The following is a 27,137-nucleotide window of genomic DNA, read 5'->3' on the forward strand; positions in this document are numbered from 1 at the left end:
GATGATGAAAGTGTTAAGCCATCCTCCCCTGCAAAATGCCCCCTTGCTTTTGGTTTGCGTACTAGAGAATAACAGAACCCTACATTTTTCATCAGACATCTCCTTCCGGCCCAGCTTCCATCTTAGGTGTTCTGTGCTACACGAAATATGTCCCTGAAGGCTGTGTGATCCTCAAGGACATATTTTCAGGTGTCACAAAGGGTTTCAGAAGGAGAGATTGGTGAAAATCCATACCCCCCCTCCCCCGCATGAGCATCCATGCTGCTTTAGTTGGGAATGCAGCCACTGCACGCTTGCTTCCTTTGCTGCATGTTCACTGGATGTTGGCGAAAATTAGGTATTTTAGCTATAATCTTACAGACTCACTAGGTGGCTGTAGGCAAGTTACTCTGTCTTGGTGGCAACACCACACTGAGACCTAGAGGTTATAAATGTAAGAGCCATTTTGGAAGGGCGGTATGAAAATTGAATAAATCAATCAATCAAGATTCAGTGAGGACCAAACTTGACATGAGCCAGATTTGTTCATTCACTTGTCTGCCCTATTAATGTATAAAGCAGGATATAGAGGTCTAATCTGAATACCCAAAGAATGCACAGGGGAGGGGAGTTGAACCCACCTCCATCTTTCCCCCCTGCGATCCATTACCACAGCTATTTTTCTCCCCACCTGGCTCACTTCTAATATTGAAGCTGAGAGTGGGGAGGGTCAGATGATGAAGAGTGTGGAGATAAACCAGGGGAGAAGGGGAGAGTTTTTAGTTCCCCGTCTCCTGAATGCTCCTTTTGATGTTCAAGTTAGTCTCATGTTTCTTTATTCATGAATGGGACAGGCATGTGAACAAACATGGTTGCCACCACATGTCTAGATTGTTCTAGGATAGTGTATGTGAAGTAAACTGAGCAGCCTGAAGCTATAGGGGCATACCGTTAATAAGAAAAAGGGAGATGAATGTCTCCTGGCCCACAGCCTCTGAGGGCCCCCCAAGGCTACTCCTTGCTCTCTCTCCAGTCCCATAGCCAGGAGTGTGAGCTGCAGTCTCCCTGTGCAGGTTCTCTGTGACTCCCCATTTCCCTTTTGTCAGTCGGAGTGGAGGAGAGCAGCAACAGCCGCCACAGCCATTGATCTTCCTCATCTTGAGCTCCTCCCCCCTCAGCAACTGAGTGCAGTGGAAGGACGGAGCTGGGACTGGGAGCTAGCAAGCTGTTCAAGTGGAAAAGAAATTCAAACAAGCAACTCTTATCTGTGTGTTTTTGTGTGTGATTTGTCCCGTCCCCCCATTTCCCACATTTATGGAGTGTGTGTGTGAGCTGGGGAGGGGGGAGAGAGAGGGAGAGAGACATAGATTTTCTATCCCCAGTTGAAAGCCTTCCTTGCTCCTTTATGTGTGCCCCCCCAGCCATTGTTTGTGCCTGAATGATTTTAAATGATTGGGTTTTTCTTCCCTCCAAGTCCTGATAATTCATGTGAAGTGATCTTTTCCCCCTCAGAACTTGCAGTGAGTCGTTTTCCTCTCTGTGGAAAGGAACGATGGGGTGGTGGCAGGGGTTTATTGATTGGTTCTTTGATGGTGCCATAGTTGTTGAAAATAGATTCAATTGTTTTCCCTCAGTATAGGGAGGTCGTCCTCTTAACACTGGGTTGTCAGTCACTGCATGCTCCAAGACAGGGCCAATCAAATTTGAGCAGGCTGGTTCCCATAGTCCAAGTAACTGTCAATCAAGCCCCAGTTCTGGGCCTGTCTTGCTCTAGACTGGCAGCACTTGGAAAGAGTTCTCTCCTTCAATTTGTTCTGTTTGTGCTTCTCGTAGGCTAGTTCTGTTTTTCTTGCCCCTTCTCTTTTCTCTGTGTGCCAGAGTGGGAGGGAGTCGGCTGTACCTGGATATCCCTTCATTTGCCTTTTCCAAATGGAATCCCCCCCCCGTCCAAATGGAATCCCCCCCCCCGTTGTTGTTTTTTAGATTCCGCCATGCTACAGCCCTGACAAAAATGGTTAAGCTCGGAACTGAAGCCTCCTTTGGAACCCACAGAAGGGGAGGAGAGCTGGTCTTGTGGTAGCAAGCATGAATTGCCCCCTTGTATTTCACAAAGCTGATACTGTTGTATTATTTGTTTCTGCTGTTGTTTATACCTTGTAACTAGTCTCCTGTCCTCTGTTAATCTGCTGCATTATATTACACATGTCCTTAATGTTCTTTTGCGGCAGAGACATGGGGCCAGGAGAAGGAGAGGAAGGCGGCGAGGGGCCCATTTTAAAATCTTGTCTCTGGGCCCACTCCAGCCTTGGTACACTCCTGCAAGCAGCATATGCTAAGTAATTATGATATTATTAACCCTAGTGAGCTCTGGGCAGTTATTCACACCCAACTAAAAAAAGTGCACATCTTGTTTGAGAACAGTTAGGGGTTTTGAATGAATTAAGTTGCAGGGACAAGATGAGGAGATGAAAGTCAAGGAAAAGCAGGTGGGCAAATCCACTGGGAGAATGTTTTGTTTCCTGCAGGATTTATTTCTCTGAGCCTTTTTGACAAGTGACTCCGAACTCCGGCCACTAATCCTATTCTTTCCTTATCTGAATCCAGACAGAGTCACAGTATGAGCTGCCGGGCAGTCCAAAAATGGAGCTTCTAAACAGGATGCTGAGGCCACCTTGGCCACGGAGCAGCAAAGGCCACCCTATAATTAGAGGCAGCATTGCTCGGCGGTGACACTGCGTGAGGGAACTTGCATAGGAGTCACGTAACCCTGGCTCCCCATTCTGAATGGGTGTTCTTTTCTAAAATTGATCACCCAGTCTGATTACAAAATGAGGCTTCAGAAATTGAAAAGGTGACACCAGGGCTCAGGTACAAATAACTGTCAAGTTTCAAGAACTCAACGCTTATTCTTTAATATGTGGCTTCAGAAAGTTGTTAAAAGACTTCCAGGTTTATTTAGAAAATTGCCTGCATATGGTTGACCTTTCCCCCCATATAACTTGATTTTCATCGTAAGTGTCATTTCCCAATATGCCTGTACATATCCCTGTATTTGTAGCTTCCCCCCATCTGGCTATTATCATAAGTGTAGTACCAGAACTAGGCATGTGTGCGAACCGAGGTTCATGTACTGGTCCTAATTCGGACTGGTTCGTTGTTCTGTGAGCCATTTTGTTTCAGTGTGGTTGGCCCAACCACAAACCAGTTTGGCAGTTCAAGAGCGGTGCCGGGGGCAGGGGGCAGGCAGTGAGCAGCACTTTAAAAAGTAAGTAAACAGGTCCTTACCTGCATGCCCGCGGCTCCAGGCAGCTTCCTGCTGTGGCAGCATTCCCCGCAGCAGCCTGCATGCAGCAAGGGCACGGCGCAGGCTGCTGGATGTGGTGACCAGATTTGTTCGCAGTACTTCAAGTGTGGCTACACCATAGATTTGTATAAGGGCATCATAATATTAGCCGTTTTATTTTCAATCCCCTTCCTAATGATCCCTAGCATTGAATTGGCCTTTTTCACAGTTGCCACACATTGAGTCGACATTTTCAATGAGCTGTACACCACAACCCAGCCAGCGTGGTGTAGTGGTTAGAGTGCTGGACTAGGACCGGGGAGACCCAAGTTCAAATCCCCATTCAGCCATGAAACTAGCTGGGTGACTCTGGGCCAGTCACTTCTCTCTCAGCCTAACCTACTTCACAGGGTTGTTGTGAAAGAGAAACTCAAGTATGTAGTACACCGCTCTGGGCTCCTTGCAGGAAGAGCGGGATATAAATGTAATAATAATAACAACAACAACAACAACAACCCCAAGATCCCTCTCCTAGTCAGTCACCGACGGCTCAGATCCCATCAGCGTATACTCTAAGTTGGAGGTTTTCGTCCCAATGTACATCACTTTACACTTGCCAACATTGAAGCGCATTTGCCACTTTGTCGCCCACTCCCCCAGTTTGGAGAGATCTTTTTGGAGCTCCTCACAATCCGTTTTGGATTTCACTACCCGAAAGAGTTTGGTATCATCTACAAATTTGGCCACCTCGCTGCTTACTTGATCTATGCCTACTTCTTGATCTATGATTTAGCAGAGTCCAGCAATGGGGCTGGGGTGAGTTACTTGTCTGTGGGATAACTGCGTCCTCCTCCCCTCTGACACCATCTAGGCCAGGGGGCAGGGCCCAGGCAAGTCAGGGGGCAGGACCTGTAGTGATTAAGGAGGAGGAAGAGCCAATAGCAGAACTCTTCCTTTCAGTGAATAATGCCTAACAAGCATGCTGGTCTGAGCATGCACTTGACTTCATGGATGGAGGAGCTGCACAAAGGAGAGAGAGTGTAAACCAGTCACCCCAGCTGCCACTGCTATGCCACCCATTTGTTCATCTCCTTTGGATTTTGGTCTTTGGGAGGCTCTTTCAGATAGTGGAGGGGTAGTTACAGATGAACCCCACACAGGCATTCTGCAGTCTTGCATGCAACCTTGTCTGAAATGATTGAACTTAGTGACCAAGGTCTTTTCATGTGTCTCGGCTCCCTACTTCAAACATGTGCACCAAGTGAAAATACTGCTGCTGTTTTATTTTTGTTTGTTTTTTAAAACTCAAACCCTGTTGGAAAACAGCCCATTTTTCTGGCATTTGTAAAACAAATAAATTCTGGCAGCTGGCCCAGAGGTTAAAAAAAAAAAAATCCTTGTCAGTTGGTAACCAAAGTTAGGAGAGAAAGTGGTTCTGATTATTGAGATCTTGCTGTAGTCATGTCTCTCTCTTTGCCAATAAATCAGTAGACAGGGAAGTTTGTAGTTTAGTTGCTAAACTCAAGCTTCTAATATATTTTAAATGAGCAACAAATTAATTGCATTTATTTACGGATAGGTGGATGGATTTTCATTACTGCGTTGGAGGCGGATACTGATGAGATATTTCGTTGCTGTGAGAAAGTGCCTTACTTTTAGGTGTGTGTAGAATTCTGTGCTCAAATGAGCATTTGGCACAATAAAAATGCATTTGCATGTTGTAAATGTTGAAGAAGAGAGAACCAGAAAGGGTTTGATTTTGCCATGAATATAATTTTTTTAATGTATTGTTAATGTTTTAAAAATTGAGTGTGAAGGGTTGGGATGGGGCCAAAGGGAACTCGGGTTAGGGACTTCTGTCTACTTACAAAGTGAAAGCAAGAGGTTTTGTATAAAGTATAACAGTATAATATAACATACAACAAGATGTAACATCAGTACATATAAAGACTAAATAACTATTTATGCCACACACAAATGTATTGGATAAACCAATACATTGGTTTTGTGGTAAACTGTCCAGAGACCTGTGTTTTGGTATACAAATGTGTTAAAAATGTGTTTGGTATACAAATGTGTTAAATATATAAACAAACAAACAAACAAATAAAATTAAATAAAACTTTAAAATGGAGAAAACCTAGATCTGGCAACTGGATTCAATTGTACATTAAAGAGGTAGACAATTTCCTGTGCTTAGCTCAGAATCTTGCATTTTTTTCTTCTCTCAAGCATCATTTTACTACTCCCATTTCTTTAAAAAAAATTAAAAGAAAAGTATTTTTTAAAGAAAATATGGTCTGTGTCACTATTGTACCTCTGCAGCCATGCATTAATTTCCTTAGGCAAATGCTAAAGCTGGAAACATATTGCAAGATGCCATCTCCCTTTTGGAGGGCACACAATGAACCCTTTCTCATGATCAAGGAGAAAAGGCTCCATGCTCCCAGGGAGGAAGCTTTAAACCGTTTGCTTCTCCCGCAGATGATCCTTGCTTTGTGGCTGGGCAAGCGGATCACTCGCTCAGATGTTCGCCTGCTGCAACTGGTAGCCGAGAGGTTTGGAGGCCAGAAGGCCCCCAGAACTCCCACAATGCACTGTGTGAGTGCACAGTGCATTATAGGGAGCCTCTCGACACAGACCAGGAGGCTACTCATGTGTAGGTGCTGCGCAAAGCTGTGTGGTGCTGACACACGATCCGTTAGCTAGGGGGTGAGAACGCTATTATTATTATTATTATTATTATTATTATTATTATTATTATTTTACACAGTCAGACAGGTGTTATTGACTGGTTTGTTTTATCCAGACATTGAGTCCTTCCCAAGGACCTGGGATGCCAGAATTTTATCGTCAATACTGTTGGTTATTATAGATATCGTCACAGAATATAGGCTGTTCCCAGTAAAGCTGCTTTTTGTAATTGGCTGGTGGTGATTTCTGTGGCCTCTATGGTGTTGAGGTGCTCTTCAAGGTCTTTTGGAACTGCACCCAGGGCGCCAATTACCACTGGGATTATTTTGGTCTTCTTCTGCCACAGCCTTTCAATTTCAATTTGTAGAGCTTTGTATTTGGTGATTTTTTCTATTTCTTTTTCTTCTATTCTGCTATCCCCTGGAATTGTTATGTCGATTATTTTCACTTGTTTTTCTTTCTTCTCGACTACAGTTATGTCTGGTGTATTGTGTATTATTATTATTATTATTATTATTATTTTATTTCTATACCACCCTTCCAAAAATGGCTCAGGGCAGTTTACACAGAGAAAGAATAAATAAATAATAAACAAGATGGCTCCCTGTCCCCAAAGGGCTTATAATCTAAAAAGAAACACAAGATAGACACCAGCAACAGTCACTGGAGATACTGTGCTGGGAGTGGATAGGGCCAGTTACTCTCCCCCTGCTAAATAAAAGAGAATCACCACGTTAAAAGGTGCCTCTTTGCCAAGTTAGCAGGGGTTACTTGCACCCTTAACCCTGGCTAACAGCCAGGGCTCCCTACAGGGTTTGCTGCTGTGCTGCCACCATGAGCCTCATGGTTCCTGGTGGCCGGGCTGGGCTTCCTTAGCCTGGTTTTGCCTGCATGTGAGAATAGCATTGCATCAAATGTATTGGGTGTGTAGAAGTACATGGTTACAGCTAGCAATGATATTGCACAGATTCAGCATGATTTTTTTTTTAAAAAAATGCAGACCATCAGGATTTCAGAGGTGGAAATGTGCAAAGATGAGTCCAGAGACACCACAGACCAAACTGAGGTTCTAGTCACGTGTGCATGTACGTGACTTGAGGAGAACAACATCAGTGGGCCATTGTGGATCAAACATCAGAGATTAACCTTTCATATAATCTCATCATATTTTTCAGGCTGCCTTTCCCTGGTTAGCGGTCCAGATATATGAGGGTAAACACACATTTGAACTTGCATGGGGGGAACAGCTTGAGGGATCTGGAGCAGAAAAACTGGGCAGCAGCAAAAGAGTTATGCGTGCACATGCACACACATGTGCATGCACACGCAAACGCACACCCTTGCTTAAATCGTCTGCCTCCTGGGCTGCTCCCTCCCGTGATCTAACCTGTAGTTTGTCCTTAGCTCTCTTAGCCTATAAAGACCTGAAAGAGATGCAGCTGGGGAGGTGCTGTAAGATCATATTTCTAACTGGGGTGGAAGAATTAAAGGGGTGGGGGAAGGTTGCAGCATAGGTTTCTGATTTTTTAACTGGCTGTGTCGCATAACTCAAACCTGCATAACCTGTGAACCATCAAGCTTAACACTGTCCGTCCATTCATTTCCTGCTAATGTTTTGTGGCCTACCTGGTGTTAGATAGCCCCGTGATTTTGCAGTCTCAGGCTTATGGAGTCCCAGTGGCCTGCATTTGGCTTGGAGGGTCACAAGTTATGCAAGGCTGACATGCAAATATTACACAAGTGAGTCTGTCCCCTTTATCTCCATGCAAGAAAAAAGCTTCACCTGTTAGTAACAGCCTGTTAACTGCACAGGAACAGGGCCACAGCCAGAAGCTGAACACACATGAAGCTGCCCTATAGTCAGACCTGTTGTCTTGGTATCTGTCCATCCCTGTTTTGTTTGGGCTAGATGGGTACCAAAAATCCCTAGTTTTGTTTAGGAAGTTCTATCCCACCTTGCTGCAAATTCCTGAGGTGTAAAATTCCTGAGTAAAAGCCCCAAAGGGCAGAACAAACGCCACCAGACGCCTAAACAATAGCCATGAAGGTGCCAGGCTTGTTTGCTTCTGCCATGCTGACAGGCAGCAGCTCTCCAAGGACTCAGACAGGGATCCTTGGTGCTTTCTGAGATCCTTTAAGTAGGATCTATCGCCGAACGCTGTCACTGAACTATGGCTCTTCTCCACTTGGCAATCTCAGAAGGGCATGTGCTGGTGGAGGAAAGGTTACTCACTTCACGTGAACAGGGAAGTAGCAGGTTATGGCCAATGTTCCCTCAAACAGAGATTCCCAGATATAGTTGACTACAACTCCCTTTAAATCTCTCTCTCGGGCATATTGGGCGTGTTGGACTAGGACCAGGAAGACCTGAGTTCAAATCCCCATTCAACCATGAAACTCACTGGGCAGCATATTAAATCTCTCAATCAATCAATCCCAGCCAAACACCATTGCAGCTGGAAATGCTGGGAGTTGTAGTGAACAACATCTGGGAATCCCTGTTAGAGGGAACACGGGTTATGCCTCTGTTTCAGTTTGTGACTGCTGATCCCTTGATTTCTCAGTTCCTATTTGGCGTGTGTCATAGGCCACTTAGAATAGGGTTTCTTCACCTTTTGCCCCTAGATGTTGATGGACTGCAACTCCTATCACCCCCAGCCATGTCCATTGTGGCTGGGGATGATGGGAGTTGTAGTCCATCGACATTTGGGGGCCCAAGGTTAAGAAACCCTGACTTAGAAAACAGCAAGTTTCTACGGTGGAGTTTAAAACCATCCGGCACATCTGTTTCAAGCGCCTTGCCTTGGATATAATGGGTTAGCTCTCCCAAGTTTTACAGCGCGTGCCACAAGCCAAGTTCTTTTGAGCACTTACCAAAACAAATGAAGAGAAGATGAAAGAGCTGGATGAAAGGATGGTCTAATTACATGAATGATATATATGAGGATCTCCATTCCAACTGACTGGTGCTTGCACGAAGTCGGGTCATGAGATAACATAGCACAGTTTCCCATTTTCCAGCACAGCCCCCACGGCACTCACCCCCACCTTCCGACATCCGTAAGAAAAATTGGGATGTTTAGCTTGTTCCAGTGCATGAAGAAGAAAAAGGCAGGAGGAATAAAAACAGGAAAAAAGTGTCTTGGGCACGGGCGGGGTTGGTGTTGGCATACTGGAGATAGGGTTGCCAACTTTCTTACAGGCCCTGTTCCTTTGCCTTTAATACCAGTTTGCCCTACAGAAATTAAATAGCTAAAACCCCCATCTTCTATCCATGCCAGGAAAAGCCTCACTCAGTTCATTTCTGCATATCAGGCTGCTGCTATCGCCATCACAGGAGCAAGTAAAAAGCTGGCAAGCCTAACTGGCAGAGTTTCCAGGTTTCGCAAGCCAGAGAATTCATATTACCTTTAACACCCATTGGAGCTGTGGCAACTCCCACTCCATTTCTTTCTTGGTCCTGTTTTTCACTCCCTCCCTTGCTTTTGCTGCCAGGCAAGATAGAGGCTCTGTTTGCTTTAGCAGGCGAGGAAAGATACGTGACAGGACCTAACAAGAAATGAGGTAGAAGCTGTGGCAGTGGCAACATTACTTGCATTGGCAGTATTAGCATTAAAAATAAAAAGAATTTTCTGAGTTCTAATGTGGTAATTTTCTTCACTAGAAGAGCAAAAAAGGAATTTTTCTCTGGATTGCCAGACTCAAATTTTATCAGCCACATGATAAAATGATTCACAATGAAATGAAAAACTGGTTATCTATCTATCTATCTATCTATCTATCTATCTATCTATCTATTTATTACATTTATATCTTGCTCTTCCTCCAAGGGGCTCAGAGTACATGCTTATTTTTATCCTCACAACAACCCTGTGAGGTAGGGTTGTGACTGGCCCAGAGTCACTCAGTGAGTTTCATGGTTGAAAAGTCTTCCCGGTCCTAGTCCAACACTCTAACCACTGTGCTATGCGGGCTCTCTATGGTAGCTCTGCTCTCAAATTATTCTCCACACGTTCGCTAAATGCAGAATGGGGAGCAGGATGATGCCTGTTGGCCCTGTCTGCGATGCTGATGCACTTGATGGAGAGCTGGAGGAGAGCTGGTCTTGTGGTAGCAAGGATGACTTGTCCCATTTGCTAAGCAGGGTCTTCGCTGGTTGCATATGAATGGGAGATGACATGCATGAGCACTGTAAGAGATTCCCCTTAGGGGATGGAGCTGCTCTGGGAAGAGCATCTAGGTTCCACGTTCCCTCCCTGGCATCTCCAGATAGGGCTGAGAGAGACTACTGCCTGCAACCTTGGAGAAGCTGCTGCCAGTCTGTGTAGACCAGGGATTCTCAATGTTGGGTCCCCAGATGTTGTTGGACTTCAACTCCCATAATCCCCAGCCCCAGTGGCCTTTGGTTGGGGTTTATGGGAGTTGAAGTCCAAGAACATATGGGAGCCCAATGTTGAGAATCCCTGGTGGAGACAATACTGAGGTAGATGGACCAATGGTCTGACTCGGTATATTCATTTATTTATTTATTTATTTATTTTTACATTTCTATACCGCCTTTCGTTAAAAGAAAACCCCAAGGCGGTTTACAAAAATTAAAACATACAATAAAAGCAGTAAAAACATCAAGCAATAAAAACATCAAGCTAAAAACATATAAAACAAGCATAAAAACAAGACAACAGATAAAAACACAGAAAAGCCGCAGTAAAAATGATTATGCAAAAGCCTGGGTAGAAAGCCAAGGCTTTAAAAGCTTTCTAAAAGCCATGATGGAGTCTGAGGAATGCATGGCCACTGGGAGAGCATTCCAGAGTCTAGGGGCAGCAACAGAGAAGGCCCTGTCCCGAGTGCACGACAGCCGGGCATCCCTCATTGTCGGCACCCGGAGCAGGGCCCCCTCAGATGTCCTTGTCAAGCGGGCAGCAACCCTTGGGAGCAGGCGGTCCCTCAAATACCCCAGGCCCAAACCGTTAAGGGCTTTAAAGGTCAAAACCAGCACCTTGAATTGGACCCGGAAACGAACCGGCAGCCAGTGCAGCTCTTTCAAAATGGGGGTGATATGTTCCCAACGGGCAGCTCCAGATAACACCCTCGCTGCCGCGTTTTGCACTAGCTGCAGTTTCCGGATACTCTTCAAGGGCAGCCCCACGTAGAGCGCGTTACAGTAATCCAGCCGCGACGTGACTAAGGCGTGGGTAACCGTGGCGTCCAAAGGGACGCAACTGACGCACCAGCCGAAGCCGTGCAAAGGCACCCCTGGCCACCGCCTCCACCTGAGCTTCCAAAAGCAGAGCCGGGTCCAGTAGTACCCCCAAGCTGCATACTCACTCCTTCAAGGGGAGTGCAACCCCATCCAGAACCGGTAAAATCTCCTCATCCCGATTAGCTCTCCTACTGACCAACAGTACCTCCGTCTTATCCGGATTCAATTTCAGTTTGTTAGCCCACATCCAACCCATCACGGCCTCCAGCCCCCGATTCAGGACATCCACCGCCTCCCTAGGATCAGATGACAAGGAGAGATAGAGCTGAGTGTCATCCGCATATTGCTGACAACTCCATCCAAGTCTCCGGATGACCTCTCCCAGCGGCTTCATGTAGATGTTAAACAGCATGGGGGACAAGACCAATCCCTGTGGGGCCCCACAGGCCAACGGCCACGGGGCCGAGCAGTAGTCCCCCAGCACCACCTTCTGGACCCTCCCCCCAAGAAAGGACCATACCACCGCAACGCAGTGCCTCCGATTCTCATACTCGAGAGGCGGCCCAGGAGGATACCATGGTTGATGGTATCGAACGCCGCCGAGAGGTCCAGCAGAACCAACAGGGACGCACTCCCCCTGTCAAGTTCCCGGCGTAGGTCATCCACTAGAGCGACCAAGGCAGTCTCAGTCCCATACCCGGGGCGGAAGCCAGATTGAAAAGGGTCCAGATAATCCGTATCATCCAAGACCCTCTGCAGCTGGGACGCCACCACACGCTCCATCACCTTGCCCAGAAAGGGAAGGTTAGATACAGGTCTATAGTTGTCCAGGTTGGAGGCATCAAGGGAGGGCTTTTTTAATAGAGGTCTTACCACCGCCTCCTTGAGGCACGATGGCATCCTGCCTCCCTTCATGAAACATTAACGATCACCTCCAGCCATCTGCCTGTCCCCTCCCTGGCAGCTTTTATTAGCCATGAAGGGCAAGGGTCAAGAGTGCACCAAGTTGCCCGCACACTGCCCAGGATCTTGTCCACATCCATATGTCCACATATGGCAGCTCCCTATGTTCCTATGATGGCCATACCCCCTGCTTCAGCTGCACATTTGGCATTCTTATGAAAAGGGCAGCACCTGTGTGCACTACGGAACTGGGAACACTGGATGATTAGGGTTCTCACTTCAATGAGGAACAGAGTACTTCCCCTTGTGCGAAACCATGTAAAACTAAAAATCACACTTAAAATTGAAGTTTCTATTCATGAAAAACACACTTGGGGATTTATTTCCAATGGATGTGAACTTTGGACAAACATAATATGTACCTGTCAGTTTGTATGCACTTTATCATGATATGTTAACTAGAAAATTATTTGGTCTCTGGTAACCAAGATTTTTGCACAAGGATCGGCCTCACATAATTTATCTTTGCTTATGCAAAGAAAACTTTATGCAAACCTTAACTGAAAGTTAAACCTGTTGCTAGAGGTTGGCTGCTCTGTGTGTGTAGAAGAAGCTGAAGAGAAAAAGTGTTTAAGGAAGCAACAAGTCATGTTAAGCAGCAGACTGTGACAGTGAGCGATTGAGTTGAAATAAACATTTACATTCTTACAGCAAGTTCAGCATGCACTTGGCGAAAATGCTTTGATGAATGCAAAGAGTCTGGTTGGTGAGGTGGGAAAATGCTGCCTGTCAGACTTTTGTCTTGGATCAACACTTTCTGAAGTAGACAGTCTGTCCAGACTGGGAAACAGATAAAACATATTGCTCCTTTTAGGGAAAGCAGCAGAACTGATTGGATGCATGCTGATGCAGCTGACTGCTGTGTTTTGTGAGGTGAAAACATGCCCTCTTGTGTCCCCCCCCCCCCAGCTTGGTTGTTGATGGTGAACCTTAAGTGCTTGCTTAATGGGTGATTCGGCTGCTCTGTATCTAAACCCTTCTTGGGGGTTTAGACCCAATCCTTCTTGGAATGCAAGTCACTCCTCCTGCCATGGTGGGGTCTGGAACTAGATTTGCTCACCCCTGCCAGAGTGTGCATGAAAAGTCATAACTCGGGAAGGACAGCAGGAAAAGGTAGCAGGCAGCAGTGAATACAAAAAGTAAATCAGCGTAGACCAGGCCTGCTCAACTTAGGCCCCCCAGCTGTTTTTGGACTACAACTCTATAATCCCCAGCCGTAGTGGCCAATAGCCAGGGATTATGGGAATTGTAGGCCAGCATCTGCAGGAGGGCCGAAGTTGAGCAGCCCTGGCGTAGACGCTTACCAGCACCAGATCTCCCCACCACAACTAATGGCATGCACATGCACACACTCACGCGCACTTGCACATGGGCATCATTTTTAGAAAATAAACATTAAAAAAAGAGGAAAGAAATGGCCTTGCCCCTTGTTTTTCCAGTAACTGGCCAGAAAGCAGTCTCTTCTCCCCCACCCCCACCCCACACGGGCAAGCTGGCTTGTTTCTCGCCTTTCCACTTGCCCAAGTTATTGGATGGGTTGGATCTTGAATGACATCACTAGTCAGTACAAGATTGTTTGTTTGGATATGTTCAGCACTGGCACTGGGATCCTATACTGCCTTTTAAGAATAAACTCGTCCCAAGGCAGTGCATAACAATAAGACAATAAAAAGAATATTTTACAAATAGGGAGGTCTCCTATTTCAGTGTCACCTTGAACTATTGCACTTACTTCCTAACCACTGTGACCCTTGGGTCCTCCAGCCTGTTCCGGTCAGGAATTGTCCTCAGTCAAACACAGAGTGTGAAATCTGTTTATTGCCATGCTTAGGAACTCTGGGAACTGGAGTCCTATGAATGGCTAAGGCTCTGTAACAAAGAATTTTCTGTACCTTCATGAGACTCCAGTTCCCACAGTTCTTGGGGAGGCATGTGTGTGAAGCCACTCAGCATTGATTGATTGATTGATTGATTAAGTGCTGTCACGTTGGTGTTGACTCTTAGCAACCACATAGATTGATTCTCTCCAGGATGATCTGTCTTCAACTTGGCCTTTAAGGTCTCTCAGTTCATTGCTGTTGTAATCGAGTCCATCCACCTTGCTGCTGGTCGTCCTCTTCTCTTTTCTTCAACTTTTCCCAGCATTATGGACTTCTCAAGGGAGCTGGGTCTTCACATAATGTGTCTGAAGTATGATAGTTTGAGCCTGGTCATTTGTGCCTCGAGTGAAAATTCTGGATTGATTTGTTCCATGATCCATTTGTTTGTTTTCCTGGCTGTCCAAGGTATCCTCAAAAGTCTTCTCCAGCACCAAAGTTCAGAAGCATCAATGCTTTTTTATCTTGCTTCTTCGAAGTCCAGCTTTTGCATCCATAGGGTCATGGGAAAAACCATGGTCTGAATGATTCTAATCTTTGTAGTTGTAGACACATCATGGCATCTAAATATCCTTTCCAAGGCCTTCATTGCAACCCTACCAAGTGCTAGTCTGTGGCATATTACTTGGCTGCTGGATCCTTTACAGTTGATAGTCGATCGTAAAAGGCAGAAGCTATCCACCACTTCAGTGTCTTCATTGTCAGTTCTGAGGCTGGTTGCTGTACCCGTTGTCATTAGTTTAGTCTTTTTACATTTAGTTGTAGTCCCATTTTTTCACTGTGCTCCTTGACTTTCATTACTAGAGCTTGCAGATCATCTGCATTGTCAGCTATCAGAGTATTCTCAGTCATCAGTGTAGTGCAGGTTATTGATGTTTCTTCCTCCAACTTTAAAACCATGCTCATCTTCTTCCAATCCAGCTTCTATGTTCAGCATATAAATTGAATAAAGAAGGAGAAAGTATACAGCCTTGTCTTATTCCTTTGCCGATCCTGAACCAGTCTGTTTCACCATGTTCCATCTGGACTGTGGCTTCCCGTTGTGTGTATAGGTTTCTCATGAGAACAATGAGGTGTTCTGGGATGCCCATTTTCCTAAGGATATTCCACAACTTGATGTGGCCAATGTAATCAAAGGCTTTTCTGTAGTCAATAAAGCTCGTATTGACTTATTTCTTGCATTCTTTGGCTTTCTCAATTATCCAGCATGCATCAGCAATGATGTCTCTTGTTCTTTGGCCTTTTCTGAAACCAGCGTGAATATCCGGCATTTCTCTTTCCATGTAGGGCTCTAATCTGCTTTGGATGATCCTGAGCATTATTTTGCTAGCATGTGAAATTAAGGATATTGTGCAGTGGTTTGTGCAATCTGTTAAGTCTCCTTTCTTTGGTATGGGTATGTAGACTGACCTCTTCCAATCTGTTGGCCACTGTGTGGTTCTCCAGATTTTCTGGCATAGTTTGGTTAGAGCCTTGGCTGATTCTTCTTCCATTGCCTGCCATTTTTCTGTAGCTATGCCATCAATTCCTGTAGCCTTCCCACTTGGTAATGATCGAAGTGCTGATCTAACTTCATCTTCCCATACTAGAAATTCTTGCAAGTAGGGAATATTTTCTAGAGTATCTTGGATGTTGACGACGTCCCTGCTTTACAGATTTTCAGTAAACTCCTTCCATCTCTGTTTGATCTTCTCTGAATCAGTTACTGTCTGTCCTCTCTTAACATTCCTATTTGAGGTTGGAACCTCCCTCTGAGTTCAGAGATCTTTTGGAAAACTTGTCTTGTTTTTCCATGTCTATTTCCATCCTCAAGGTCTTTGTAGTACTGCTTCTTGTCTTGTCTAACAGCTTTTTGAAATTCCCTATTAAGTTCCTTCCTGAGGTCTTCATCTTTCTAGACTTGGCTTCTCTCCTCTTCTGGGCAATTTCCACCATCTGTTCTGACATCTGTTTTGCTGTCTTCTGTTTCTTAGTCTTTGGCAGTCTCTTTTTACATTCGTCCTTAACAACTTATTTGATTTCATCCCACAGTTCCTTTGGTTCCCTATCAATGAGGTTCAGAACTTCAAAACGGTTCCTGATGTTCTCCTTGAAAATGGTGGGTACATTTTCAAGATCATATTGTGGAAGCTGAATAGCTTTGTTTTTCCGCTTTAGCTTGACTTGGAACTTTTACATGAGCAGTTCGTGATCTGTTCCGCAATTGGCCCTTGGCCATATCTTTGCTGTTATAACTGAGCTCTACACCTAGGTGGCCAGATTTGGCTTTAAAAAAGCCAAATTCTAGCTTACAGCCCATTTGACCAACAAGTATACCCCTTAGGTTCTGGCAACTCTGCTCTACACCTCCTTGTACCAATAATGTAATCAATCTGATTTCTGTGTACTCCATCTGGTGATGTCCATGTGTATAGGCACCGCTTTGGTTGTTTGAAGAATGTGTTAGCAAAGAAGAGATCATTGGATTGGCAGAAACTAATAAGTCGTTCTCCTGCTTTGTTTCTGATTCTTAGGCCATATAGGCTGACTGTGTTTTCCTCCTTACCTTTTCCAACTTTGGCATTCCAGTCTCCAACCACCAGCATCACATCTTGCTTGCATGTTCTGTCAATTTCAGTCAGGACTTGAGCATAAAACTCATCAACTTCCTCTTCTTCTGAATCAATTCTTGGGGCATAAACTTGAAGAACTGTCATGTTAAAGGGTTGCCCACAAAATCTAATTGATATTAGTTGGTCACTGACCGCATTGTACCCAAGTACTGCCATTGCTAGATCCTCCTGACTGTGAAAGCAACACCGTTCTTTCTTTGGTTTTCATGTCCTGAGTAGTAAAAGGTGTGATTTCCTGACTGAAAGTGTCCCATTCCAGTCCATTTTAATTCACTGATGCCCAAGATGTCAACCTGTAGTTGATTCATTTCATCTTTCACTGTGTCAAGCTTTCCCATATTCATCCTTCTTGCATTCCATGTTCCCCATTTTAATTCTGTCTTTGCAGCTTTGGATTTTCTTTTCCTGCACGACATCATCAGCCACTAGATGTCCAGAAAGGCTTTAGTTTAACCACATCATAAACACCATCAGTACTCTGAGAGATCCTTAGCTCTTCCTCAGTAGCATGTTGAGTACCATCCGATCTGAAGGGCCCATCATCTGGCACTACATCAGCAATTATTCAGTTTTGTCTATCCATGTGGTTTTCTTGGTAAAATACAAGAGTGGTTTACCATTGCCTTCTCCTGCGCAGTATGAAATAGTGCCTCTGTCGTTGTCACTGAAGTGATTGTCCACCATATTGCTGCCACCCAATATAGGTGCCTGCTTGCTTTAGCTGGGCAATTGGGATGAGCTTCGCACTTTGGTTGACCCTACTGGGAGTATACCTCCCGGCGTACTTCGTTCATCCCTCCCAGGAACACCCCTCCCCCGCCATGATGAGGCAGCATAGTAGGACTTGGGCAGGGGCACTCAGCATTACACCAGTTCAAATCTGTTTAAATTTGTTGGCGTAGATGTGCCCAGAGGACTTTTATGAAGTCTGAGGCCCCTCCCTCCCAGCATCCCTTTGTATCGTTAGCTTTTTAAAGAATGAAAGATACTGCCTAATAATCAAAAGCCCGTATAGGACAACTGAAAGACCTTGGCCTTCGCTGCTGCATATGCATCCTTAGAACATTTCTCTTCAGCAGGGGCCTGTGATGACATTCGGCTCTCTAGGCCATTTAATCTAATGGTTAATTTACTGCTGGCAGACAGTCAGGACTTTGGGGCATCCCTTGAGCTTTGCAGCTCTTCCATAGCAGGCCAGTTAAGCTGGGCTGGCACTGGGATCCCAGCTGCTTGCATTCTTGCCGCATAGCTGGGATTCCTTGCCTTCCTTGCCCCTTCAATGCATGTTGTCTTTTCTCCAGGAGCCCAGAGGCCTAGGACATCTCTGGGCTGCAGGGGGTTAAAAACCAGCTGGGCAAAATGAGGACACCCTCAGCTGTGCTGACAGAAACTGAGGAAAGGGACCACAGAAACACCCCACTTCATTATATGCCAGCCGTTCTTCGTACTATGTGGTCTGTGTGGTCGCTAAGAGTCGACATTGACTTGGCGGCACTTAATCAATCAATCAATCAATCAATCGTACTAGAGTGGGTACCCTTTAATCCTGGCCAGGCTTAATATGAGCCAGGCTTTAGCCCCAAAACATGTTTTTAATGTTAGCGTTCAGCTGAGGGGCATCATTTCAGATTTTGGTAGAGGTAGCAAAGAGTTTCTGTGGCAAAGGAGCACACAGTTGTGGGGGAGGGGTGGTTTTATGGCAAAGTTCTTGGATATATTCAGAGGATTTCTTTCCCCCAGGCCATCTAATCTTGTATTTTTAGGACATCTGCTGTGGTCACTTTTCTGAGTCACTATAATCAGTAGGGAAGAGATGCTACTGAGCAATAGGCACTTGTGGCCTGAATAACAAAGGAAAGTGTTCTCCCTTCTCTAATTGGCCCTAGGGTAATAAATGAAGCAGTAATAAACGAGAGTTTCTCTGAGCATGTAAAAAGTATGCTTCTATCATTAACTGATTAACTTGCACGTCTGAAACTGGGATGAAGCACTAAAAGTCAGAAAGTGGGGTTTCTGAGCAGGCTTAATCGCCCTGGAATGTCACGTTTCTCTCCTTTATATTTCTAGAAATTCTGCCCCACTTCCTGTAATAGACTAACATGTTCTCACAGTCCTTCAGTCCTTGCCTGACCCACAAAGCCATAGAAGTTCCCATCAAGTTCTTTATGTCTGAATATTTACAACCCTGAAGAGTCATTCTCTCCAGCTCTCGCATAATATCTCTCTGCTGGGGTTTTGGTCTGCTTTAGATATAGGATTTATCCTGCTAGGTACAAAGGGGGTGTCTGATCAATGCCTTGATTCATCTCCTTTCCTTTTTGCATCGGCACCCCCCACTATGGCCTGTCAGCTGCTGTTTACTAGCCTTAGATCAAGGCAGCTGTTGGAAGGGACATTCCAGCAAAGGATTATGGGAGCAGCTGGCCTACAGCCCTTTCACACCCACCCACACTTTCCCCCCAGTGCCCAGTCCACTGGTCAGGGAACAGTGGAGTGTGTGGGGAGTGTAGAAATTGCTTCCTAGGAAACAGAAGATTTAACTTCTTATGCCCGTTTCCTAGAGATACTGTGGGGTGGTCACTTAGGGCACTCTTTTCTCACAACAGTAGAGCATTGTCAATGAAAAAGGGAGTTTGCTGTGTGGATGTCTCATGAGGAAATATTCTTTGAGCTGCCCAGTATCTCTTAGAGGGAAACACTGCAAATCAGCTGTTCAGCCTAATTATTAGGCAACCCAAATAACTCATTAACTGCAAATGTTTCAGTCTTTGCTTTGGGGCCTGTTGTCCACGGGTTGTAGGATAATATCAGAGAATCTCACAAAAGAAAGGCGCCAGGACTCAGATCTGTCTGGATGCCACAGCACTGAGTGATGAACACGGATGTATAAGCATCTTCTGAAGAAGAAAATGTTCTGAATTGACAGGAAATGTCTGTTTTGAAGCTACTACTTCAAAATGTTCTCGGGGTAATATAATCATGGGGAGGATGCACCAATTATTGCATGCCTTGAAACTGCTTGCTTAGTGTCTTAGGCAAAGGACTAGCTGAATTCCTTGAGATCCCTTAAATTGCTTGTGACATATATCAATAGGCTCGGGATGCCCACTGACTGACAAATCAAATGTCATCGATTGACTGCCTGTTATTGACCACGGTAAAATATTATCAAGTAATCCATGACTCCAAGAATGTCCTTACTTAGGAGCCTTTTTAATCACATCTGACAGCAAATGCAGGGGAGAGGGTGCCTTTCCCCCTGCAAGCCCTTACTCTGCACTATTTGCATAATCACGTTTAAAAGCTAAGGGCCAAATGCAATGCATGTTTTAAAAATCTCATGAACTGCTCTGTTTATTGAAAAGCAGCTGGGGTGGCGAGTAGAGAAGCAGAGGAAAGGGTAACCCTTTCCCCACCCACCATTTTTCCACTCCAAATTAGCCTGCAAATAACTTTTCCTGCTGTGGGGTTCCAGATGCATGTTCATCCTCCGGAATGGAAGAATGACGAGTAGGGAAAAGATTAAATATTCTGTCCCCCACCCCACCCCTTTGCTTTTTTCTCTACATCACCCCCTTCTATAGCTGCTTTTTCCACAAACCAAGCAGCTGGTGGGATTAAGATATATGCATTTGTATGTGATGTCCTTTGGCCCTTTCTCTTATTTTGGGAGTTATGTGTGTGTTACTTTACTTTATTTATTTACTGCAATTGTTTGGACAGTCATAAAAGCTTCATGATAAAAAAGAACTTTTCAATATCTTGAATATCTCTCACATACATTTATATTTGCATAACAGTGGCCAACATCCAGACGAAGCTTCCACAGATACACCAGGTTTTCCACTGTGTGGACAGGAGGAGCAGTTTTCTGGATATCCCTTTCCCTCTGCAGCCACTTGTGCCTCCTGAAACTATGTCTTCTAGAGTTGGGGGACCCTCAGGGAGACAGTTTGAGGAGGCACAGGCAGCCGCAGAGGGAAGGGGAGATCACCAAGAATTGTTCCTTCCCTCTTCTGCAATGGGAAAACCTGACACATTTGTGAAAGGTGAGTCTGGATGTCAGCCACTATTTGTTATAAATAATCACTGATGACAATTGTTTCATTGCAGTAGTTGGACTGTGATTCTGCCGGTTATACTGCTTAAATCCTGTGGAATTCTAGCTCAAATGGGTTTACCAAGAGTGGCTATTACCCATGATAGATAAATGGAGCTTCCATATTTGAGTGCAGGACTGGATGAATTGCTCGTCTGGTCCAGCATAGGCTGTGGCTATGTTCTTAGATAAATTCAGTGGGATTCGAACAGCCTAGCTATGTGCAGAATTTACTGTCTTGTATTAGTCTGTGCCTTTCTCATTGATTCTGTTTTAATAAATGGTGTCATTCTTCAATGCCCTCATTCTTCATATTTCCCCAATATTTGATTGGTTAACTGACTGAATGTTTTTGACCAGATGGTCAGCTCTATAAATCAGGGCTTGACAAATCCCAAGCACCAGGGATCCATGGCACCTAGAAATTTAACTATCCATGGCACCTAGTCTAGGCTATTCAGAGGTAGAGTTCTTTAGTAAAATCTTTATTTGCCCCAACCCTGTTTCTGTTCTAACTTTGTCACTTGTAAATGGGATAAAGAGAAGCCCATTTACCCTCCCTCTCCACAATATCTGTCATCAAGTCCACTAATTTTGTCAAGAGTCCATTGTCTGGTTTCTGGAATTTGTGAGCTGTCTCCTAGAACCAAAGAAAATTTGTCAGTGCCTGCTGTAAATCAGAGTTGGGATTTCCCACATCCAGAGCATATGTTCAGCCACAGATTTGGCTTGTTGCCCTTTCCCGGTGATGATTATGTGTCGCTCCATTGCCAGTGTGTCAGCTCCATTCCTTTCTGGCCTGAGTAGGAAAGTGAGCACAATACCAGGATGCTGGTGACTCCTGTCCGTGGAATGTTTGTTATTCAGTAGCATAGGGGCCAAGAGAAAGTGCCTGACCCTGGGAAGAGATGGGGCTGCCCATTCATGTTGAATCACCCAGCTGTAGATTTTGGCCATCTGTGACTAACATAGACTAATGTAAATGGCTCTGTTCTATTCTTTGAAAGGCATGAAGGCTCCACTATTGGTGTAACCCGTAGCCCAAAGAGCATAATGGGACCCACAGTGCTTTGCTTGCTGCTCTTGGCTTCCGTTGGTGCATCCGAGTTGGAAGAGCACTTTGATCCAGGTGAGTTGGATACAGGTGAGAAAAACCATAGGGCTGTTCTCATGGCCTTTAACTGGGTAGGGCAAGTGCCCTACCCAGCTTCGGGAACTGTGAGAGTTAAAAGCTAGGTGAGAGGAGGGGAAAGGGATTGTGTGGGAGGCAAGTGCAGGCGCCAGTGTCATTTCCTGCATAATATGCTGGGCAAAAATGCTGGGTAGGATGCCACTGTTGGAGCTTGTACCGACCTCCTACCCAGTCAGTTTCCCTTCCTCTGACCTAGCTTTTAAATCGTGCACAATTGAAAATTGGAAACATGCACAACTCCCTAAGCTGGGAAGGCTTATGAGAGTTAACGGTTATGAGAACAGCCCTCACAACTATCAGTTGGGCAGGGAAATGTGGTAATGTTTAGTGTCTGGGTGAAGTCCTCAAATGCTGAAGTGACACAGAGAGAGGAGACTCAAGTTTACAGTATCCTCTTGTGCAGCAGCAGTGGCAGAGCCAGCAGAATGGCGGCCTCTGTTATGTCTCATCATGATGGCCCCACTGTGCATACGCCGTGCACACAAGAGACGCTCTGTGCATGTGATGTCATGTGCAAATGGGGCGTGTCCAGGGCTCTGAAGAGCTCTCCATGTGAGCTCTTCACTCCAGAGCTGATTTCCAGCCAGCGTTTGCACTCTGGCAATCGGGCCACTCCTACATGTGTGTTATGTCACACTCACAGGGTGTCTCATGTGGCCCTTTTCATTGGCAGCCTGGGTTCTTTGAACCCTACTGCTGAACGGTGGCTCTGCCCCTGTGCAGGGGTTTCAGGAATGTGTGAGGCAAGTAGGAAAGAGAAGGGACAGAATGGATAGGCAGGGCTAAAGTGGTTAAGTGGGTTGCCCCTTTTGCAAATAACATAGAACAGAAACAGGGCTGCCTCGGACAAATAAAGATTTGATTAAAGAACTCTACCTCTTAATATCCAAGTCTAGGCACCGCCCTTACATTTCTAGGCACCCTGGCTCCCTGGCACCTGGGATTTGTCAAGCTGTTTTGTCAATTGGTCCATGCAGACTTCTAGCATGGGAAGCCATGCTACTCGGCAGGCTTGGCCACTAGTACTTCTGTTTTCACTAATTAAGCATGGAAAAAATGGTGAATGATGACAGTATAAGGAGAATGGCATGAGGCAACAACAACAAAAAAGACAGACTGAACTGCTGAGGCAAATAGAATTAGGCCCTTGAACAGAATGTGTGTAGGAGATGTCAGACTTCTGGAGTTTTACAGAATCTTTCAGTAGAAACTAAAGATTTTTATCCTATAAGTCGGGTGAGGCATCCCTGGCACTCCAGCTGTTGAACTACAACTCTCACCATCCCCAGTTACTTGAAACCAACAAATGCAGTATCTAAAGCTCCTCGGCCGAGGCTTAAAACGATATTTCTCATCCAAATGCTGTCGTATTAGGCACTGGTCCACAGTGGACCTGCCCACCCTAAAACCTGCCTGCCCTTTGACTAAGATCTCCTCAGGGTCCAACCAACCCCACAACTTCCAACATAGGTGTCTTGCACAGAGCTTGCTAACTATGCTGAGCAAACTGATTGGCTCATAATTGGCAGGCTCTGATTTTATTCCCTTTTTATATACGGGGATTATAACTGCAAGGTCCCAGTCTCTGGGAATTTGTATAGATTGCTCAGTGCTGGTGAAAAGCGCAGCCAACACTGGGGCCAAATATTCATTCAGTTTTTAATCAAGCCTGGCATCCTCAGGTGCAATTTATTGTGGCTGGGGATTATGGGAATTGTAGTTCAACCACAGCTGGAATGCCAAGGTTGCCTACCTCTGCTGTAGACGAAAGAACCAAAGTCTGTCATCCTATGCATGCATGGTGCCCAGGGCTTCCTTTGGAGGCACATGATGCAACCTCCTTGCTCAACTTAAGCAGTTCTGGATCTGGCCAGTGCCTGAATGGGAGACTGCCTGGGAATGTATGCTGTTTCGAGCTCTCTGGATGAAGAGTGGGATATAAATCCCTTGGAAGTGAGCCCTTTTGAACCCAGAGAGATTTGTTTCTAAGTAAATATACATAAGATGGGGTTGCCCAGCTCCAGATAGAACACAAAAGAATAGCTATAGTGGTAATTTCACATTTGTCCAGCTCTGGTTGTTTGCACACGTTCCACAGTTTCAGGCAGGTTTTACAGCATTCCAGACAATAAAAGGTTGCCGGACTTGAAAGCTTGCAGAATATTTCATACCTAGCCTGGCTCCAGTCAAGGACATCCTTCCCCCGCCCATCTCTCCCCCCCCCCGCCCCCATTAAGAGGTCTTCTCTCTTGTGTGAAAATAGAGTGCCCTCTGGTGGATGTCAGTAGCCCACCAGTGCTAAATATTCTGCTTCTTATGAGTAGGAAAATAGCTTCTTCTTAGAAGCATGGGATTTCTATTTGGTTTTGAAATTTTTCAAGATGACTAGAATGTCAACCTTTTTAATATTCTGTATCACACAATGTGGCTTTTAAAGAATAATTAGTTCATCCGCTAGATTGCCAGGAGCAAGGCATTTAAAACACCTCCCCAACCAGGATTCCAGCAAGAGAGTACAATAGTCTTTCAAGACCTTGGATTTTGAAAAGCATTGACGTGCTTATTTAGAAGCCCTTCCCACTATTCTGAGCTCTGCAGAGGAAGAATAAGATAAAAATCTAATATAATATTCTCATCCTGCCAGCCCGCTTTAAAGTGACAATATTAAAACAAATATATTTTCTCAAAACCTTTTCAGGATATTAGTCCAGAACTTAATTCAACCTAATTTCAAACTTGTGCTCCCTTTTTTTTAAAGCCTCTTCATTTTCTGTCACCTAAAAACTGAAGAGGCAAAAGGAAATTTGGTAACCACTGGTTATAATAAAATAACACCAAAGTTTTAAAAATATTGATTCTTTTAATTAAAAAATATCAGTGTCTACCAATAACTTCATTTTGAAATGCTTTTAAAAGGTGCCATATATATATATATATATATATATATATATATATATATATATATATATATATATATATATATAGTGTGTGTGTGTGTGTGTGTGTGTGTGTATCATGTGTATAAAATGATTTCTTGTTTTAGTTAATAATTCTGTTTGATGATTGTGTCTTATTATGCTTGCTTTCTTGTAACTGTATTGTTTAGTTTTGGTGGAAACCGCTTTGAGTACTATGCAGAAAGTCAGTGTGTACAAATGGTGAAATAAATAAAATACAAGGATTGTGTAAACAGTGCAGAAACAGTGGACAATGTGCTCTGGAAGAATCACACGAAGATGGATGTTCCATTTGCTGGTTTTGCGAAGTCTGGAGCTTGTGTTGCAAACTAGGCTTGCACAACTGCAAGCATGCTCACAGCTGTGCAGCAATTGTACAACTGTGGCATGCCTCGTGTGTTTAATGGGACGTTTTGTGCAATTCTTGAAATCCTCGACCCCCCTGCCACCGCCACATTCTCTTGTGCGAGGGCAACTTGGCTCATTCCACATGTGGTTTGTTCCTCTGAATGTCAGCCAGTGTCCCTTGCATGATAAATACCTGTGCCTTTTGATAAAGGTTGATAAAACTACAAACCGTAGGGGGAGAGTAGAGGAACGGAAAAATAGTTTTCTTTTCTCGTGATACTAGAATTGGGAATGAATCTGATTGGCAGCAGGTTCAGAATCGACAGAAGGAAGTACATTGTACAGCACATATTTATAGAATTCACGGCCATAAGACATGGCGATGGCTACTGGCTGAACTATCAACTTGGTGTGAGCCGTTAAGGCTATTCGTAGGTTCTTAACACGAGAGGAGAACATATAGAGGACAAGATGCATCTAAGAAATAGACAGGAGAATGGTGAGTTCTAGAGTTATGAATACTGTTGAACAGAGGTTCTCAACTGTGGTACTCCAGATGTTGCCAAACTACAAATCCCATCATCCCCAGCCACAGTAAATTGGAGCTGGGGATGATGGGAGTTGTAGTTTGGCAACATCTGGAGTACAGGTCAAGTACCCCTTATCTGGACTGCTTGGGACCAGTTGTGTTCCAGATTTCGGACTTTTCTGGATTTGGGAATCTTCTATACAGTTATACGGGCATATAATTCTCGTAGACGGGGGTCTGGAATGCGAGCCGGAACTCTCACGAGAGCGTGCAAGAGTTCCAGCGGGCGAGAAATAATGGTGGCAGCAAGGAGGTGGCAGCAGGGAGGTGGATGGATGAAGAGGCGAGCAGAGGAGGCGGGAGGCGCCGGTGGGGGTGGGCGGTCGGTGCCGGGACAGCCTGGCCTGGCCCTGAGGAAGGTGGCAGCGGGATAGCCCTGGCCCTGAGGAAGGTGGCTCGACTGCATTTTTAAAGTGAGCTGAGGCTTGTTTTTGTTTTGTTCTGTTCTGTTATGGCATGGTGTCTGGATTTTGGAGCATTCCAGATTTCGGATGTTCGGATAAGGGGTACTCGACCTGCACCACAGATTGGGAAGAAAAAGTACAGGAGGCATTGCCTGTTTGATCTAAGATCATAAATGAACAACTAACTAACTAGGAGGCTTTGGGGAGGGATGCTTGAAAGAGTGAAGCCATCCTGGCCTGTTCCTCTAACCAGCCTTCTAATCTTTCCCTTTTCCCGGCCCTTCCCAATCAAAGGAACATAGGACAATAGAAAAGTGCCTTATTCTAAGTGAAACTACTGCTCCCTCTAGCTCAGAATTTTCTGCACCGACTGGCTGCAGCTCTCCGGGGTTTCAGGCCGGGGTCTTTCCCAGCCCTACCCGGAGATGCCAGGCACTGAGCCTGGGACTTTCTGCACGCCGAGCAAAGCTCAGGCCCCATCTCCCCAACGACGTGTGAGAAGTGGGATTTGAACCTATTCCTCCACGTGGGGACCAGAACACCCAGAGCAGTGCAGGGCTGAGCCTTGAGTCTGGGGCCTTAGAGTGCTCGACTGATCTTGACAATCACCAGGACCCCTTCCCTTTCCCCACAGTCTTTTGTTGCCTTCGGCCAATGAATATTCCGCTCTCTTCTCCCATCATGCAATATCACATGCTGAGGGAATAGAAGTAGCATATTGAATGCGCGAGGGTTGACTAGGATGCCTTTGCCTGTCTTTTATAATGTTGTCTGTCCCACAGCGCCCCCCCCCCCCAGCTGGGATCAGAAAGATCTCAATCTTGGGTCCCCTTGGAATACAGGGGAGGCCACCCAGCTGATGAGTGGCTGAGATGCCCTTGCAATCCTCCAGTAGGCAGTGCCTCCCTCTCCTCTCTCAGCCATGTATGTAGCG

The 27,137-nt window shown here is 45.2% G+C and overlaps 1 protein-coding gene across 5 annotated transcripts in view; it reads left to right on the forward strand.

Annotated features, from left to right (window-relative positions):
• Nucleotides 1–27,137, forward strand: part of DDR1 (discoidin domain receptor tyrosine kinase 1) — an 81,379-nt gene that overhangs the window by 22,709 nt on the left and 31,533 nt on the right. For 4 of the 5 annotated variants that reach the window (XM_053297612.1, XM_053297614.1, XM_053297611.1 and 1 more), the window contains exon 2: nt 21,721–21,842. The exons of the other annotated variant lie outside the window; for it this stretch is intronic. In XM_053297612.1, the coding sequence (XP_053153587.1) occupies nt 21,767–21,842 (76 nt within the window). In that variant the 5' untranslated portion in view covers nt 21,721–21,766. The remainder of the gene's footprint in view (nt 1–21,720; nt 21,843–27,137) is intronic. 5 annotated transcript variants of the gene reach the window in all.

The sequence above is a fragment of the Hemicordylus capensis genome, chromosome 2 (genome assembly GCF_027244095.1).
Source record: "Hemicordylus capensis ecotype Gifberg chromosome 2, rHemCap1.1.pri, whole genome shotgun sequence".
Lineage (NCBI taxonomy): Eukaryota > Metazoa > Chordata > Lepidosauria > Squamata > Cordylidae > Hemicordylus > Hemicordylus capensis.